Source organism: Triturus cristatus, chromosome 11, assembly GCF_964204655.1.
Source record: "Triturus cristatus chromosome 11, aTriCri1.1, whole genome shotgun sequence".
Taxonomy (NCBI): domain Eukaryota; kingdom Metazoa; phylum Chordata; class Amphibia; order Caudata; family Salamandridae; genus Triturus; species Triturus cristatus.
Genome location: NC_140594.1, coordinates 211,119,185 through 211,135,771, shown reverse-complemented (window position 1 = coordinate 211,135,771; position 16,587 = coordinate 211,119,185). Strand labels below are relative to the sequence as shown.

Genomic DNA, 16,587 nt, shown 5'->3' with positions numbered 1-16,587 from the left:
CTATATGGTAGCGAAGCGTGACATTGCACAATTGTGGGGCTCCCAGAGGCCACCCACGGTCTCTGAGTGGAAAGAACACATGGACTGGTGTATGTTCAGAGAGAAAACGGTGTATGTGGCGAGAGGCAAGCCTGGGAAGTGGATTAAGGTGTGGGGTCCCTGGAACTCCTATCGTGGAGGTATATGCGCCCCGCCTCAGATGCGTGAGATAGATGCCGCTCTGTCTCCCTAGCCCGCGCATTCCTGTATGCTCCTGCGACATGCGAATTTGGTTTCTTCGGCCTTGCCCCCCCCCCCTCTGTTTATCCGGGTTGGATTACTCCCTCGATACGAGGGGCACATGCTACTGCTATTAATTTCCTCGGCCTTGTGTGTTTGCTGTTTTTCGTTTCCTAAAAATATGAAACCTTTGTTTGTTTGTTTATGGACTGCGGCTGCGGCCGACTGCGATGATCAACTCTCCAGTGACTCCTTTTTTGTTGCCTCATCGATCTGAATGTTCAGCTGTGCCTAGGGTTACACTGCATTTTTAGCGGCCGGCCTGTTGGTTGTAGGCCCATACTTGTATTTCTCTGAAATTGTAATAAAGGTTTTAAAAAAAAAATTAAAAAAAAATTTAAAAAAAAGTGATTAGAAATAGTAAGCAAAATAGGGGCAAACACATGAACTATTAGACCATACACAAAGAGGTGGCCAAGAGATGATCCTGAGTTGTATTTGAAAAATTCTAGTGCGCAATAAGAGGTAAAAGTGAACAACAGCAGTGGGGGGGTGGGGTTAGCAGCCTTTTGGGCTACTCTGTTGGTAAGAGAAGGTATTTCAGGGCCTTTTGATACCTCTTTCGCAAATGATAATGTTTTACATTAAAAAAGTTGTTAATTCACTGCAGAACTGGAGAGAAAGGATTTAATGCTGTTGATTGGTCTAAAGTATCGAGATCGTGTAAAAACGGGAAGGTTTCCTTCCGGATATTTCTATCAGAAGAGATCCATAATGAGTAATAGATCTGTCGCTTTTAAATACATTTGCTATTCACAGAGTAGTTAAATCTCGGGTGTCTTTTCAGCTTTTCTTCTGTTTTTGTTCAAAATATGGAGTTCTTCAATGGATCAAGGGACAGTTTTGGCTTTTAGACGGGCTGTACTGGTAATATAAAGTATTACCCAATCAACAGTTGCGTAAACCACGTTACAGTAAAGAGGCATGGTTGAGATTAGGCTGCTCTAAAGAGGAGATGGAGTGGAGAGGCTTTGAAAATAGCACAAGGAATTCATCACAACATAGATTTTAAAATTTTCGTATATGATGGGATTTACCAGAAAGTCCAGGGGCTGTGTCATAGATCATGCATTAACAGAAAGCAGGTAATGAGCAGACCACGACAAAGTCTTCGCAAGCAGGTAGGTGATAGTGTTTGCCAGAGCAAATACAAGATCAAATGATTGGCCCACAATGTGGGTGGTAGTGATAATATAAAGCTTCTGCCCATCTAAGTGATGTATAAAATCACTATTAGTGAGAACAGCTGAGTTCTTACGGTACAGATTGAGGTCTCCTAGAATTATGGGTGAGGAACATTTTTGATTTTATAACTTTTTTTTAACATCCAATAAATCTACTGATGATGATGAGTTCTGGCAAAGAATCTCTCTGTAACCGTTTATCTGAATTGCCAGTCAAGGATTTTCATGCTAGATGTTTAACTATATATACGATGGCACAAATATTTATATTGTAATGTCAACAAATAAAACGTTACTACTGGTTGAGATGTGCAGATATAATTATGAAACCACTTGAAGAAACACCCCTGAAATTAAAAAAGTGATTAAAGAAGTGAGTGGTAGATAACCAGATTAGAATCAGTAAACCTTTTCATTTTCCGAATATTTGCTGTATTTAGATAAACAGTTTTCAGAAAGAAAGTAAAATACATAAAGAAAATGTGTATCCATATTGAACTTTTAAAGCTTTTATGCTAGAGTACATTGCAATAAACTGACACTGTTCCTTTAACTGGCATATTCAAATACCAACTTCAAATCTGAAATGACAGTGCTGGTGATCTAATTCTATTGTTTTGATAATGCTGTGATATTTAGAAACAATTCCACATGCGTTCCAAATGCATTTTGATTACAGTAATTGACATGCATAATTTAGTTTCCAACACATAACAACCATTCCAACTCAAAAGTCACAGCAAGACTAACATTTCCAAAAGTGTACAAAAGAACAAGTTATCGGTAACGATATATCTGTAAGAAAAATGAGAAGTGATAGATTCCTTACCTTAGAATTACCCCCAGGCGTCAGACTGGATCCGGAAAGTTTTTGTCAGCAGTACCCCTGCGCGTCAGAAGGTGGTGTCGTGCGGCTCCGCGTCCGTCGTTGGCATCGTGGTCGCCGGGATGACGTTGCAGCAGCTACTTAGATGCCGCTCTTGCGCACTGCCGTCAGTTCTGTACACGACTTTCGGAGCCATGCAAGATACTGACCACTGGTGCTTTGAAACTAGGTCCCTGAAAGGGATGACCTTAACCCTAGAAATTGGTTCGCAGAACGGGGAGGATGGGTGGGGCAGTAAGGAATCTATCACTACTAATGTTTCTTAGAGATATTACCGAAGGTAGGTAACTAGTTAATCTGAAAGAAACACGTAGTGGTAGATTCCTTACTTTAGAATAGATACCCCAGCAATACCAACCCCGGTGGTAGGTCTGCGAACCAAGATCACACCAGGAAGTCCCAGAGAACAGAACGGCCAAAGAAGCCGTCTCTCCGGATTTGGCTGTCCAGGCAGTAATGCTTAGTAAAAGTGTGCACCACGTCCCAACGCCGTAGTGGTAGCCGTTGCCCTGGTGAAATGGGCACGCAGCCCCAATGGAGGCTCCTTCTTTGCCAGAGAGTAACAGGCTTTAATAAACAAGACGACCCATCAGGAGATAGTCCGCTTGTGCAAAGCCCGACCTTTCTTGGTGCCTACATAGCCAACAAAGAGCAGGTCTTCCACCCGGAACTGTTGTAATAGGGTTCAAGTAAAATGAGAGCACGCGTTTTGGGTCCAGACAGTGGAGCCTTTCTTCCTCGCTGTAAGGATGCGCAGGCGGAAAGAAGGTGGGCAAAGTGATGGTTTGCCCGATGTGAAAAGCAGTGCCAACTTTTGGCAAAAAGGATGGACGCTTTCTGAGCACAACCTTGTCTGGATGGACACATAGAAAAGGAGGTTTACAAGAAAGAGCCTGGAGCTCACTCACTCTCCTAGCGGAGTTGATGGCAACCAGGAAAGCAGTCCTCAAAGTTAATAGTCGTAGAGGACAGTTGTGAAGAAGCTCAAAGGTAGTGCACATCAAATATGTGAGAACCAGGTTCAAGTCCCACTGTGGCATTACAAAAGGAATAGGAGGGAAAAGGTGAGTAATGCCTTTGAGAAATCTATTTACAACAGGGGGCTTGAAAAGAGAGGGCTGATCAGGGCGCCTGAGGAAGGCTGAAATAGCAGATAAGTAGCCCTTGATAGTGCCCAGAGCAGAGCCCTGCTGGGCCAAAGACAGAAGGAACAGAAGGACTTCTGAAAGAGGGGCAGAAAGGGGATCCACAGCCTTTGCTGTGCACCATGCCACAGATTTGTTCCACCTGCAGGCGTAACAGAATGACATCACAAACTTCAGGAGGCAAGCTGAAAGGAATCAACTGCTGCTGCTCAATCTCCACGCAAGGAGGTGGAGACTGGACAAGTTTGGGTGGAGGATCGTCCCCTGCTGCTGCGACAAAAGATCCTCCCGAAGAGGCAGTCAGATCAGAGGATCGATGGTCGTACTGAGTAGCTAGGGATACCCAACTCTTCGAGCCCAGTCTGGTGGCATAAGAATGACTTGGGCCCGGTCGTGCCTGATCTACTTCAGCACTCTGGGCAGAAGTGGTACAGGCGGAAAGGCGTACAACAGACCGCAACTCGCGAGTGCCGCCTTGGAAATTCCAACGAGCAGAACTGCTGACATTGTGTGTTCTCTTCAGTAGCGAATAGATCTAACCAAGGCTCTCCCCGCTGTTAAAAGAGACCTTGCGCCACGTCCGATAGAAGACGTGATGCATCATACACCTGCGGCTGAGTTCGTCCGCCCTGGCTTTCAGTGAACCTGCCAGGTGTTGAACCACCAGGGAAATGCCCTGATGTTCCAGCCATGTCCAGAGGCGCAGAGCCTCCTTACATAGGGTCCACGACCCCACCCTGCCCTGTTTGTTGCAGTACCACATGGCGGTGGTGTTGTCTGTGAACACCTGCACTACCCTCCCCTTGACAGAGGGAAGGAATGCCTTCAGTGCAAGTCGGATCGCCCGGAGCTCCAGAAGGTTGATATGGAGCCGGGACTCTGTTTTCCGCCTCTCCCATGTGGCCTCCCCGACGCATCCGTCACCACTGTGTGCTCTGGTTGGGGAAGGGAGAGGGATCTGCCATTGACCCAATGCCGGTTCGTGAGCTACCACTGAAATTGTCGTGCAGTGCCCTCCGAGATCTGGACGGACTCTGACAGGTTCCCCTGATGCTGCACCCACTGGAACTTCAGGTCCCACTGCAGAGCCCGCATACGCCATCTGGCATGATCAACCAGCAGGATGCAGGAGGCCATGAGGCCCAGCAGCCTCAGGGTCATCCTGACCGAAACCGAGGATAGAGGCTGAAAGATCAGAATCAGGGCCTGAATATCCTGGACTCGCCGTTCGGGAGGATAGACCCGAAAGTGCGTTGTATCCAGAACCGCTCTGATGAAGAGGAGCTTCTGAGAGGGAATCAGATGCGACTTCGGCACATTGATGGAGAACCCCAGCAAATGCAGGAGGTCAGCCATAGTCTGGAGGTGGGAGACGACTGCATGGGGCAAGCCCGCCTTTAACAGCCAGTCGTCGAGATAGGGGAAGACTGGAACCCCTGATCTGCGCAGATGAGCTGCGACCACCGCCATCACTTTTATGAACACCCGAGGGGCGCTAGTAAGGCCAAAGGGGAGCACGGTAAACTGAAAGTGCTCGTGGCCTACCGTAGGTAATGCCGGTGGGCCGGCAGGATGGGAATACGGAAATATGTGTCCTGCCGATCCAATGCTACCATCCAGTCTCCAGGGTCGAGGGCAGACAAGACCTGCGCTTGCTGGCGCAAAAAAAGAAAGAACTGACATCAGCGCGCGAAGGCGGTGTCTAAGTAGCTGCCGCGGCATCATCTCGGCAACTACGGCGGACGTGGAGCCGCAAGAAGCCACCTTCCGACGAGCAGGGGTACTGCTGACGAAACCTTTCTGGATCCAGTATGACGCCTGGGGGTAATTCTAAGGTAAGGAATCTATCACTACGTGTTTCTTTCAGATGCTGGTATTTTGGGCAGTAGAGATGCTGGCACCAAAGATTATGGAATATTCGCCGGTTGCTCCAGAGCCGGGTCCAACAGAATCACTTGAGTGGGGATGTAAGGAGAAGGACACATCGGGGCAGGTCAAATAGCTCCAGCTCAGAGGACGATGGTCCTGTGGGAGACTGTAAATAATGAGCGAACTAACCTTTGGTCAGGTTATTCAATTTTTTATGCTTCCTCTTTTTGTGTCCCAATGAAGAATAAGGAGATCTAGAGCAATATCTTAACCTTTGACGTCGATGACCCTCATCTCTGGCCCTCGCCATGAAGAGCTTATGATTTCACTCTTTGATGGCCTTGGGGTAAATACTGAGTCATGATGAAGAAGTATAGGAGACATGGTCCAAACCCAGGCACCAAAGTCAAGTAGTATGCAGGTCCGTAATGGACATTTGCTTATCACAGTCGTGACAGGGCTTAAACCTGATTTCTTTGGAGGCAATATGGTACTGCTTAAGATTTTTATGTGAGGAAATTTCCTCAGAGAGAGCAAAGCTCCGGATCCACGTTGCCCACCCTGGGTCAAGGGCTCTCATCACAACCAGCATCCCTATCATAACACTGACTGCTAACTACTAAGAATGGGTAGTGCCTGTGCAACATTTAGAAATAGGAGTGAAAATCCGCTCAGCCCCCAGGTTATTGCCATTTTGGAGCTCCTAATTGGATTCATGATGGAGTCAAGCAACACCCGGTACAGTTTTGATGCATATTTGCTTTTATTCAGCCAGGCCCAGTGGTTTAACTATTTGCATATGCATTTCATCCCCCATAATAGTTTCAGGCAATACAGGTTTGCACTTTCTTTCCTCATTAAATCATTTTGGGGCTCCAAAAGGGAAATGACCAAGGGGATTTACCCCTCTCACTTTGCAGGTTGAACAGCACTTTCCCTTCTCACTGCTTTTTTTCCGCTCTCATATCCCTGTTTACTCATTGCAGCAGCCTGTTCTCAGGATGCTCCTTTGGGCAGAAGGAAGTGGTGTCTTCACATGTGTACCATCGCCCTCGAAAGACATCTGAGGTGTCAGCTTGGACAGTAATCCAAATACTTCATCCACCATCTACTGCTCTGGTGAAATCTCCACTCCATAGTGTCTACTGGTAGATTGCTTTGTGTGTATGTTCCAATAGCTTTATTCGGTAGACCGAACCAAAGTAACTTCAGAAATAAAAGATTGATTGATAGATCCTGAAACCTTTGCACTGTGTGTATTTTTTATCTTCATACTTTCAAGCAGTTATTCCTTAAAAAAATGCCTTGTGTTTTTCAAAATAAATATATTCATGTCCCAAAACAACACAAAGTAATACAGGCCATGAATGCATAGAGATCTCATGCGTTAAATACATGCATTTACAACACTAACAAGTCAAAGACAATAGAGGCACTTACAGCTCTCTGGTGGGGGATACAGATTTCAACCCAGAAAAGAGAAAGGACAGAATAAATAAATGTAACTAATGATATGATGTCACTTTTCCTGTGGTCCTGCTGCATACAGTACAACTCTCTTTTTCTTTCTCCTTACAGCCCACAAATAAAATTCGAGACAATGTTGATAATGAAATGGCATAAACGTTATATGCAACAATGAACAGCCACAGGAAATACCTTGGTTGACATTTCAAATTTTAATTGTGCACATGTTGTTTTGCCTGTTCATTGATATATCCTGATTTATATTGCATTTAATGAAAACACAGTTATTTATTCATAGCCATTTTATATGCCATGTTATATTTGGAAAGACTCTGTACTTGGACTTCTGACGTAGACATACTCAGCCTCTTTTTGGTTTTGGCACTTGTAACCCAAAATTCATAAATGGCTAGCTCAGCATCTGAGAAATGTATATTATCTGTAACTTTTAAATAACTTCCCTGCACCTCTCATGACAAAGGTTAGCACCTCCTGAAACATTCTGAGTTCTGGAAAGTATCTTTTACATTGCGGCTTATGAGTTGAAAATACATATAAATGAGTAAACTGTGGCAGGAGTAAGCATTACATTCGTTGTCTCTCAGTGCTTATATTGTTATTATAGTATTTTTCCTTAATAAACATGTTTTATACTTCAAGTGGGCGTGAAGCTATTGGTTTTCTTTGACAGAAAATGGTGCCTTCGGCTAAGAACTGCCTAGCCTTGTCCTAAAGTAGGAAGAGAGCTGGACCGGGCTCCATGAGAGGACCTCAGGAATCAAAGGTAAGGGAGAGATTCCTCATGAGGAACTGGGATGGCGGTGGGCCAGCACCTGGTGTGTGTGTGTGTATCCCCAGAGAGAGAGCAAGCGGACAATAGGAAAGATGTGGAAAAGGGGAGAAAAAGGCAGGAATGTCAGTACCCTAGAACAGATTCTATAAGGATGAATGTGTGAGTAAAAGAAGCTAACTGATCCAGCCACCCTGGCTTCTTCAGTAGTTACGGCATTTGCCAAAGAACGGCCAAACACAAGGAAGACAGTATGTGCAAGTAAAAGGTAATTTCCTTTCTCCCTCCACAAGATGAATTAGAGGAAATAACTCATGGTTACAACTCACTCACCCCCCCCCCCCCTCCCACTCACCAATGGGTCTGGATGTCCGGTAGAGGGCCTGTCTGAGCAACAGCATAGCAGATTTTGATGTACAACATAAACCATTGGGAAATCGTCTGCTTCCGATTTTCCTTGCCTTTCTTGAAACCAGCATAGAAAAGGAATAGCTGATCGACAATCAGGTACTTCTGGGTACTGACAATGTAGCAACTGGGGGTACTGCGAGGGTTCTGGCTGTGCAGTCTCTCCTCCTCTCTGGTAGAATGACAAGGTAGGTAGAATGTTGGTAGAGCGAAGTACTGATCCACATGAAAAGGGGGCACTACCTTTACCAGGAAGTGTGTTTTAGCCCAGAGGAATTGTCTGTCAGGGACAAATAAAGTAACAGGAGGACGAATAGACAAGTCTCCAGCGTGTTAATGTGCAGAGCCAATAGTATTCAAGAACAGTTTCCAAGGACCGACTGAAGCATGGCAAATGATGAAAGCACAAAGCACAGCACAACAGACAACAATCTTAGGGGTTCAACTTCCTCCTGGGTGCACCAAAAAACCAAACAAGACCAGAAACCAGAATAAATTGATCGGGCACAGGAGCAGGGAGCTGACAAGATGAAGTCTACCACCTCTGCAGGAAGGTCAAAAGAGCTCAGATCATTCAATCTGAAGGCATTAAGTGCAGATGCAGAACCTGCCCTTTCCACTGCAAGACAATTTCCACCCTGAGCAGAAGTGGAAGACGGAGTCACAGAGAGAGGCAGCGCAGATCGAGCAACACCTTCCATGATCAGTCTGGTGCGATCAAGATCTTCTGCCCACAGTCCTCTTGTAGCTTCCTCAGAAACAATGTAATCAGAGGGATAATAGAAACCTGTTGTGATGATAAAGTCCCAATTCAGGTCAAATTAATCTTCCAGGACTATTAGCAGCAAGAAAGGTAGGATGCAGAACTCTGGAAAGTGTGTATATTCCTAAATGATAAATAAATCCACCAGAGGAGTGCCCCAGAGGGCAAAGATAGACTGAGCCACCTTTGTGTGAAGAAGCATCATGTGATTGCAAGATGGCACTGATTGTGATAGTCAGTGTGGATGTTCAAAGAACTGTACAGACGGGTCCCAACCAGCCAGACATGGTGAGCCTGCATCACCTATGTCAGCTCTGGGAGGAGTAGCAAGAGTGATCAGCCACTAACCAATAGCGGTCCAGTAACCACCACTGCAGTGTTCTCACAGTCTCCTCTCAACTCTGGATGTGGTTAAAAAGGTCCCCTTGATGTTGGGCCCACTGAGATGTCAGATACCACAGCAGAGCTTGCAAATGCCAAATGCCGCGCTTGATGCAGGAGGACACCATTCCCAGTAGCCTCAGAGTTGATCTCAATGAAACCCAGGACAGAGGCTGAAAAATCAGTACAACAGCCTCAATGCCCTGGACTCTCCTTTCCAGGGGAAAGGCACGAAATTGAAATGTGTATAGAATGGCTTTGATGAAGGGGAGCGCCTGAGGAGCAAGGTGTGACTTGGGCATGTTGCTAGTAAACCCCAAGGAGGACAGAAGGTTCACCCAGTCTTGAGGTGGTTGAAGACTGCTTTGGCCAAACCCATTTTAAACAGCCAGTCGTCAAAGTAGTGGAAGACTGGGACCACGGACCTCCAGAGGTGTGCTGCTACCACCACTATCACTTTCATGAACACCCGAGGGGCAGTGGTAAGACCAAAGAAAAGCACAGCAGACTGAAAATGCTTCTGTCTCATCATAAACCGCAAGCAGTGTCTATGGGTACATGAAAATTGACGTCCTGTAGGTCTAATGCCACCATCCAGGGTGTAGGACATCCAATAACTGGGCGAGTGTGAGCATCTTGAAGTTTTCCTTTCAGAGGAAGGCGTTGAGAGGATGCAGGTCTAAAATAGGATGAAGACCTTCGTCCTTCTTCGACACTAGAAAGTAGTGGGAATAACTAGTGGGAATGGCGTAGGCACCCGCTGGATGACCCTTTGGCCAAAAAGGCTTGCACTTCCTGCCGTAAGATGAACACACGATCCCCGTCCGTCACTCTGGTAACGGTGGGGGGTGCGGAGGAGTGGCAAGGATGAGCAAGGTGTACCCTTCCCGGAATACCTGCAGGACCCACCTGTCAGATGTGATGAGATGCCATCCCAGCAAGAACAGTCAGATCCTGCCTCCAACAGGGTGGCTGTACTCCACTAAGTGCAAGCTAAAGGGGTTTGGTAGGTGGTGCTTTGAGGGCCGGGGGGGGGGAGTCTGGGAGACAATGGGCTGAGTTGCTCGCTGACTCTGACCATAGTGACAGTGAGCACTGCAAAACTGCTGTACAATTTGCTGGAAAAGACACACAATTGATGGACGGAATGCAGAACAAATCAAAACATTCTCCCCCAGTCAAGAGATCTGGGTTAAATCCATCATTCTTTTGCTCACCATGCCACCCCAGTTTAGACCTAGCCATATGCAAATCAGTCATGATCCTGTGCCTCATGGGACAGTCCAGTCCCAACTGCCAAGCCAGGTCCTCCCTGGACCGGAAATAAGCATCCTAGGACCGTTTTCAGGGTTTCACCCCTCTTCAGCCAGGATAGCTTGATCCCAGTGGCACAGTGAGCCCGGGACCTACATCTAGGCATACCCGGCGTACTTAGGGCGAGAAAGCAAAAGAGACACAATTGATGTTCTGCATTTTGTCCATCAATAGTTCTTTTTGCAATTGTCACCCCGAGTGGGACGGGTATGCTCAGACATGAGTCCCATGCTCTCCATGCCACTGGAATCTAGCTGTCCTGGCTGAAGAGGGGTGAAACCCCGAAACCGGTCCTAGGATGCTTGTTTCCAGTCCAAGGAGGACCTAACCTGGCAGTTCAGGCTAGACTGTTCCCATTGGGCACAGAGTCAGGACTGATTTGCATATGGCTGCGACCAAACTGGAATGGCATGGTGAGCAAAAAAAAGAGGGATTTAGGCCCAGATCTCTGTACTGGGGTGAATGTATGACATTATTCTGCATTCTGTCCATCAATAGTTCTTTGTACAATTTGCTGGGGCTGAATTGGCTGGTGGTATGAGGTACCTCTGCCGAAACTGGATAAGGAGCTGTAGGGCTCATACGGCTGGCGAGGCGCAGCCAATAGGTGTGCTGTGACCCTACTTGAACTGCACTACAGCAGAATCGGACTTGTCCCCAAACAGGTGATTCCCATCAAAGAGCATGTCCTTAAGGGACAATTGGACATCGCCTGGAAAAAAAGTTGAAAGCAGCCAGATGTAGCAGTGAATGAAGACTTTGGTGCCAATGTCCCGTCCAATAGAAACGGTGGTGTTCAAGCCATAATTGTGAACTTAGCTTCCTCACATCCATCCTGGATGGCTTGGGTCAAGTCGGAGGTCTTTTGGGACACCTAAGAGAACTTGAGCCAACGAATCCCAAAAAGCATGAGAATAGCAGCCCAAAGGGCAGTTAGCATTCACAGGTCTGAGGGCCAAGCTGGTGGCAGAAAATACCTTAGTCCAAAGGTCTCCAAGCATTTGAACTACCTATAGGAGTGAGTAGTCAAAGTTATTAGGGTTCATCTGACTCGTAGATGGCTGCACAACTAAGCTTTAGGAGGCGCAGGGGGAACTGCAGAAATAAAAATGCAGGGTTACCCAATGCAGCGGTGTCTCAAAATCTGGCGACTGACTAGGACGCCAGAGCAAGGTTTGGCACAAGTACCAAAAGAGTATCAGTAAGTGCCTCATGGAAGGGCAGGAGGGGCTCGGTTTTCCCTGGATGGAGCACTTCCTTGAAGAACTGATTTTGACCTCTAAGGTGGGGAGCTGGAGGTCAAGAACTTTGATTTCTCTACACATGACCACTGCCTAAGAAGCACTCTCCTCAGGGGCATAAACCTGGGGTGAGAGGAGGCCAGACTCAGGGGAGGTATCAAATCCACTGGCTTCTTGAAGGTCATCATATGAAACATATGCGTCCATCCTTGTAGTGGTGGCAAGTCTAGTGGGGGAGGTCAATCAATCAATTCACTTCAACCTCCTAGACCAGCCGGGACAGAAGTACAACCAGCAGAGAGATCCCAGATCTCCTTGGCATAGCCTCAAGCCCTGATGAAGTCTTGGGTTTACTTCCCAGACGAAACACGTGTTGTCTGGGCAACCTTTCAAGATTAACCCCTTGTGTGCCCATGACGAGCTGGACTCGTCATGGGCCGCGGTTGCGCTGTGCCCATGACGAGTCCAGCTCGTCATGAACCCCGCCCGCTAATGTAACAGCCGGCACAGGGCGGGGAAAGGGCGTGGCACACAAGGGGTTAAAGAAGAACATAAAAGAACTTCTGAACTGTTTATTGTTTCTTAAAGTATTTGCATCGTTTGTATATGTTTGTTGGATCTCGATAGACAAAGTACTTACTCTGCAACGTAATCTAGACTTGTGCACAGGCCATTTTCCATCCATATCATGTGGTTCCATGAACTCTTTGACATCTTAGACCTTTAGATCAACATCTGTTGGCCCATTGGGATCCCAGTTCAGGACATCATGATTCCAAAATGTTTTCAATGCAGAGGTCAATTAGCCTGGTGGTAAACATGGGTGCCAATGGCGTAGGGTAGGTAGCCACTCTAGAAGGCAGTTCAGTTGAATGGATGTGGTCATACAAGCAAAGCGGGCAGGTGTCTCACTGGATGGAGCTGATGTTAACAGCCAGATCCACCCCCCCCCCCCAATTTCTCAACGCTATTATGTAAAGAAGTTCTGCATCCTTCAATAAGTGCTTGAAAGTCGTTCAGCAGAGTCATAGAAGCATAAGCTGCATACGTTGAGGAATGGTAGAAGAAATCAGAAGCTGTATGTGTTTCCTTAAGGACACCTTGACTTTTTTGTCCATTGGATCATTGGGCAGACACAGCCTTCAGTTGCTAGAGCGGAAGACATGCTTACCAGAAAGGAATTAACCTTCACAGATAGAGAGAACTCTGATTCACAACCTTCCTAAGGATTCCTTTTGCCCAGAAACTTGGAAATCTAAGCTTGATAATGTTTTCTCAGGCACAGGAGGTGCATAGGAAATCCTCCTGTTCCATCAGGGATATGAATCACCAACTTCTCTCATAAATGCAATGACTTAAGCATACTGGGCACTTTCTACCACATTGCCTCTTTGCGGCTCCGTTTCTACTTCCTCTAAGTCATCAGAATCTAACAGCTCCAAACAGGGCTTCTTGGGTTGAAAGTTTAAGTCAAATGCACAGTCTACTGTAACTCAACATAGGACATAAAACTCCAGAGGTGCTAACCTGCCGCTCTCTTCTTCGCCCACATTGTGCGTCTTAGCTCGTCTCAACCCTCTAAGATAAATACCACCATAGACCCTGGTTTGCAATATATAAATCCCCAGGGACAAAGAGTCAGTGGTTTCCCAACTCTCCACAATTGCATCAAAGGAAGGAGCCCCACATAAGCTTATTATTAGGACTCTGGGAGCAACCAGCAAGCCCTTAAGTACAGTACATCTGACTGAAGGGAGTGAGGAATGCAGCTGAAGCTGCAGTCTCTATGGTGCTCAGCATCCATGGGTGGGTTGCAAGCCCTTGTAAGTTCTAGGTAATCCTGAAATAGGTCTTTTGCAACCATATAGCTTGTCCTGTCTGGAAAGGGAAGACCTAAAAAAAGGCCTTCAAACTTTGTTTGACGACCCGCAAATAAAGTACTGCCTGAAGCAATCAGGTCCGAGAATGGGGATTATCTCAGATGGTCAGGACTGGGACAAAGACAGGACATGGAGGTAATGTAACACAGTTCAAAGCTCAAACACAATACCAATCAAAGTGCGAAGTTGACCATATGTGCCTACTTTTTATGTAATAGTAAGGTAGTCTCGAAGTTTAGTGATAACTAAGGAAGCTAATGCAGTGCCTCCTCACCATAAGTATATGAACCCCCAACCACCGAGACCTGACTCTACACGCTTCATTTCTGTTTCAGCAGACCTGGTAGAGACCACACTTTTAATCCCTGTGGCTTTCCTAGCTGAATTCATAACTGGTACATTAGAGAAAAATAAAGTATAATAGTTTTCATCTTACCCAACTGCTCAACAAGTCTAGAATAAACTGCATCAATTCGTCTCATTGTTTTTATCAGGTCTTTCCTTCTAAATCTTATTTCCACAGTTCCTTCAGCCTCTAATACACCTCCTCTGAAAAATAAAAGCAACATCAGATTGGCAGGGTCATTTGCTGCAGGAACGCTGTCCATGCAAACCTTTCAAATATGTGATGCCATATTATATCACTTTATTCCTGACAGGTTGCCTCGTAAATAATTTCCCAAAGTTGCCACTAACAAAAATACAGGAGCTGGTAAAGTTAAACAACAATCATATTTGCAATACTTCACTCTACATCCCCAATTAATTATTTTGCATCTGAAAGTCTAATCCCTTTTCTTAAAAGCTCTTGCTTTAATTCATGCACATATGAGAACAAATCAAACATGGACTACGTATGGAAAATGAGACTTTTCACTGCTTTTGAAATAAAACTACTGAAATCTTTAACTAGGTTCAAATGTGGAAACGTTCATCTTTGGAGTAACAACACAAACCAATTCGCTCATTCATCGTTAAGTAACACTGAGGGGCTCTGGGTGAGATCCATCCCGCCCTGGATGTGATGTCAGAGCCACTATATCTGCATCACCTACGTGCGCAGACGTCAGTTTCTTTTTGATCTTCTTCAGTGTCAAATGATGTCACTGAAATCAGAATATGGCAACATGCAGACTTCCAGACTGGGATCTTATTAACACACCGTGTGAACCTATTCCACAGAATGGGGAGGAAAGTGGGTTGTTGAGGAATATGCGATTAGAAAGAGTCTCTACCAGAATAGGCGTTACGAAGGTAAATTGTTATTCTGACGGAGACTTCTAACCGCAGATTCCTCACTATGTAAACAGATACCAAAGCAATAAATCTCCCTCAGTGGTACGTCCATGGAATGACTCAGACTAGGAAATCTAGCAAGATCGATCGGGTAAAACTCCATCCCACTGGACCTGTATATCCAGACAGCAGTGCTTCGTTAACATAGAGGGACGTCCATGTAGCAACCCAACAGATGTCTAGAACTTGCACACAACACGCTAGCGCAGTTGTAGCAGCATTCGTTTTGGTGGCATGAGCATGCAAGCCTTCTAGGGGTTGCTTTTTGGATAGCCCATAGCTGATCATGATGCATAATACAAATCATTGGGAGATAGATCTCTTTTGGAATGCTTTGCCTTTCTTAGCTCCAGAGAAACCAACAAACATGGTCATCCTGTTAGTATTCTCTGTTCCAATCAACAAATGAGCTGAGGGCCCCCTTAGGGTTGAGACGATGGAGCTGTTCTTTTTGGATAGATGAGGTGGAGCACACAAAGTCGATAAGGTGATAAAATACCCGATGTGAAAGGGTGTGACTACCTTGGGAAAGAATGCCTCTTTTGTCCAGAAAACGAATTTTCCAGAAATAAAGATGTTTATGGTGCCACCACAGATAATGCTTGGAGTTCATTCACTTGCATGGCCAATGTTATGGCACTGAGGGGTACTGTCTTCAGGGTTATTAGGCAAAGAGGGCAACTGTGCATTGGTTCGAAGAGAGTGCACAGTAGGTGAGTGAGTAACAAATTAAGGTCTCACTGTGGCATTACAAATGGTGTTAGTGGGAACGTGTGTATCAGTCCCTTAAAAAAACAAAAAAAAAGACAACAGAGGACTTTAACAAGGAAAGCTGATCCATAAGCATAAGAGGACATACAGTAAACTTTAACTGTTGTCACAGATAGACCTCGCTGGGCTAAGGATAATCAAAACAGATGGACATCCATTAACTGTGCATTCGGGGTCGGATATCTCAGGAGAACACCAGACAAGAAACATCTCAAAGCGCCCTCCATAAATAGATATAGTAGATGGAGCCGTGACTGTTAGATGACACTGACCACTTACGGGGGAATGGTGAGGGAGGGGACATCAAAAGCTATCAACTATCACCGTTTAATCTTCATGCATGGAGGTGCAGGTTACGTTGCAAGTCTCAGCCCTGTTGCTGCGAAAGAGGTCCTGCTGAAGGGGCAGCCGTATTGGAGGACACGTGTATGACCAGAAGTTCTGGGCACCACACTCTCCTCGTCCAGTCTGGAGCCATTAGGATTACTTGGGCCCGATCTCTCTTGATCTTTTCCGAACTCTGGGCAGTAAAGCGAGGGGAGGAAAGGCGAACAGGAGTCACAACCTCCAATTGGCAGAAAGATTGTCTAATTGAGAACTGCCTCAAGAACTCCTACGCGCAACGGTGTCGACACTGCATATTCTTGGCTGTGGCAAGTACATCAAACCAGGAATCTACTTATAGTTGGAAGATGTCCAGAACCAGCACCGAGTGTAACTGACATTTGTGATACTCTAGGCAACGTCTGATGAGTTTGTCTGCCTTGGCGTCCAAAGATCCTGCCAGATGTTGAGTGATCAGGGAGATACCCTGAGCAATCATACATTTGCAGACATGTAAATCCTCCTGGCACAGGAGCCACAACCTGTTTGTTGCAGTACCATGTGGCTGTCCTGTTGTCTGTGAGAACAA

General features: G+C 46.0%; 1 protein-coding gene across 9 annotated transcripts in view; it reads right to left on the bottom strand.

Annotated features, from left to right (window-relative positions):
- Positions 1-16,587, bottom strand: part of ACACB (acetyl-CoA carboxylase beta) — a 2,187,049-nt gene that overhangs the window by 195,325 nt on the left and 1,975,137 nt on the right. For all 9 annotated transcript variants that reach the window (XM_085633342.1, XM_085633341.1, XM_085633344.1 and 6 more), the window contains one exon: positions 14,044-14,156. In XM_085633342.1, coding sequence (XP_085489468.1) covers positions 14,044-14,156 — 113 coding nt within the window. The remainder of the gene's footprint in view (positions 1-14,043; positions 14,157-16,587) is intronic.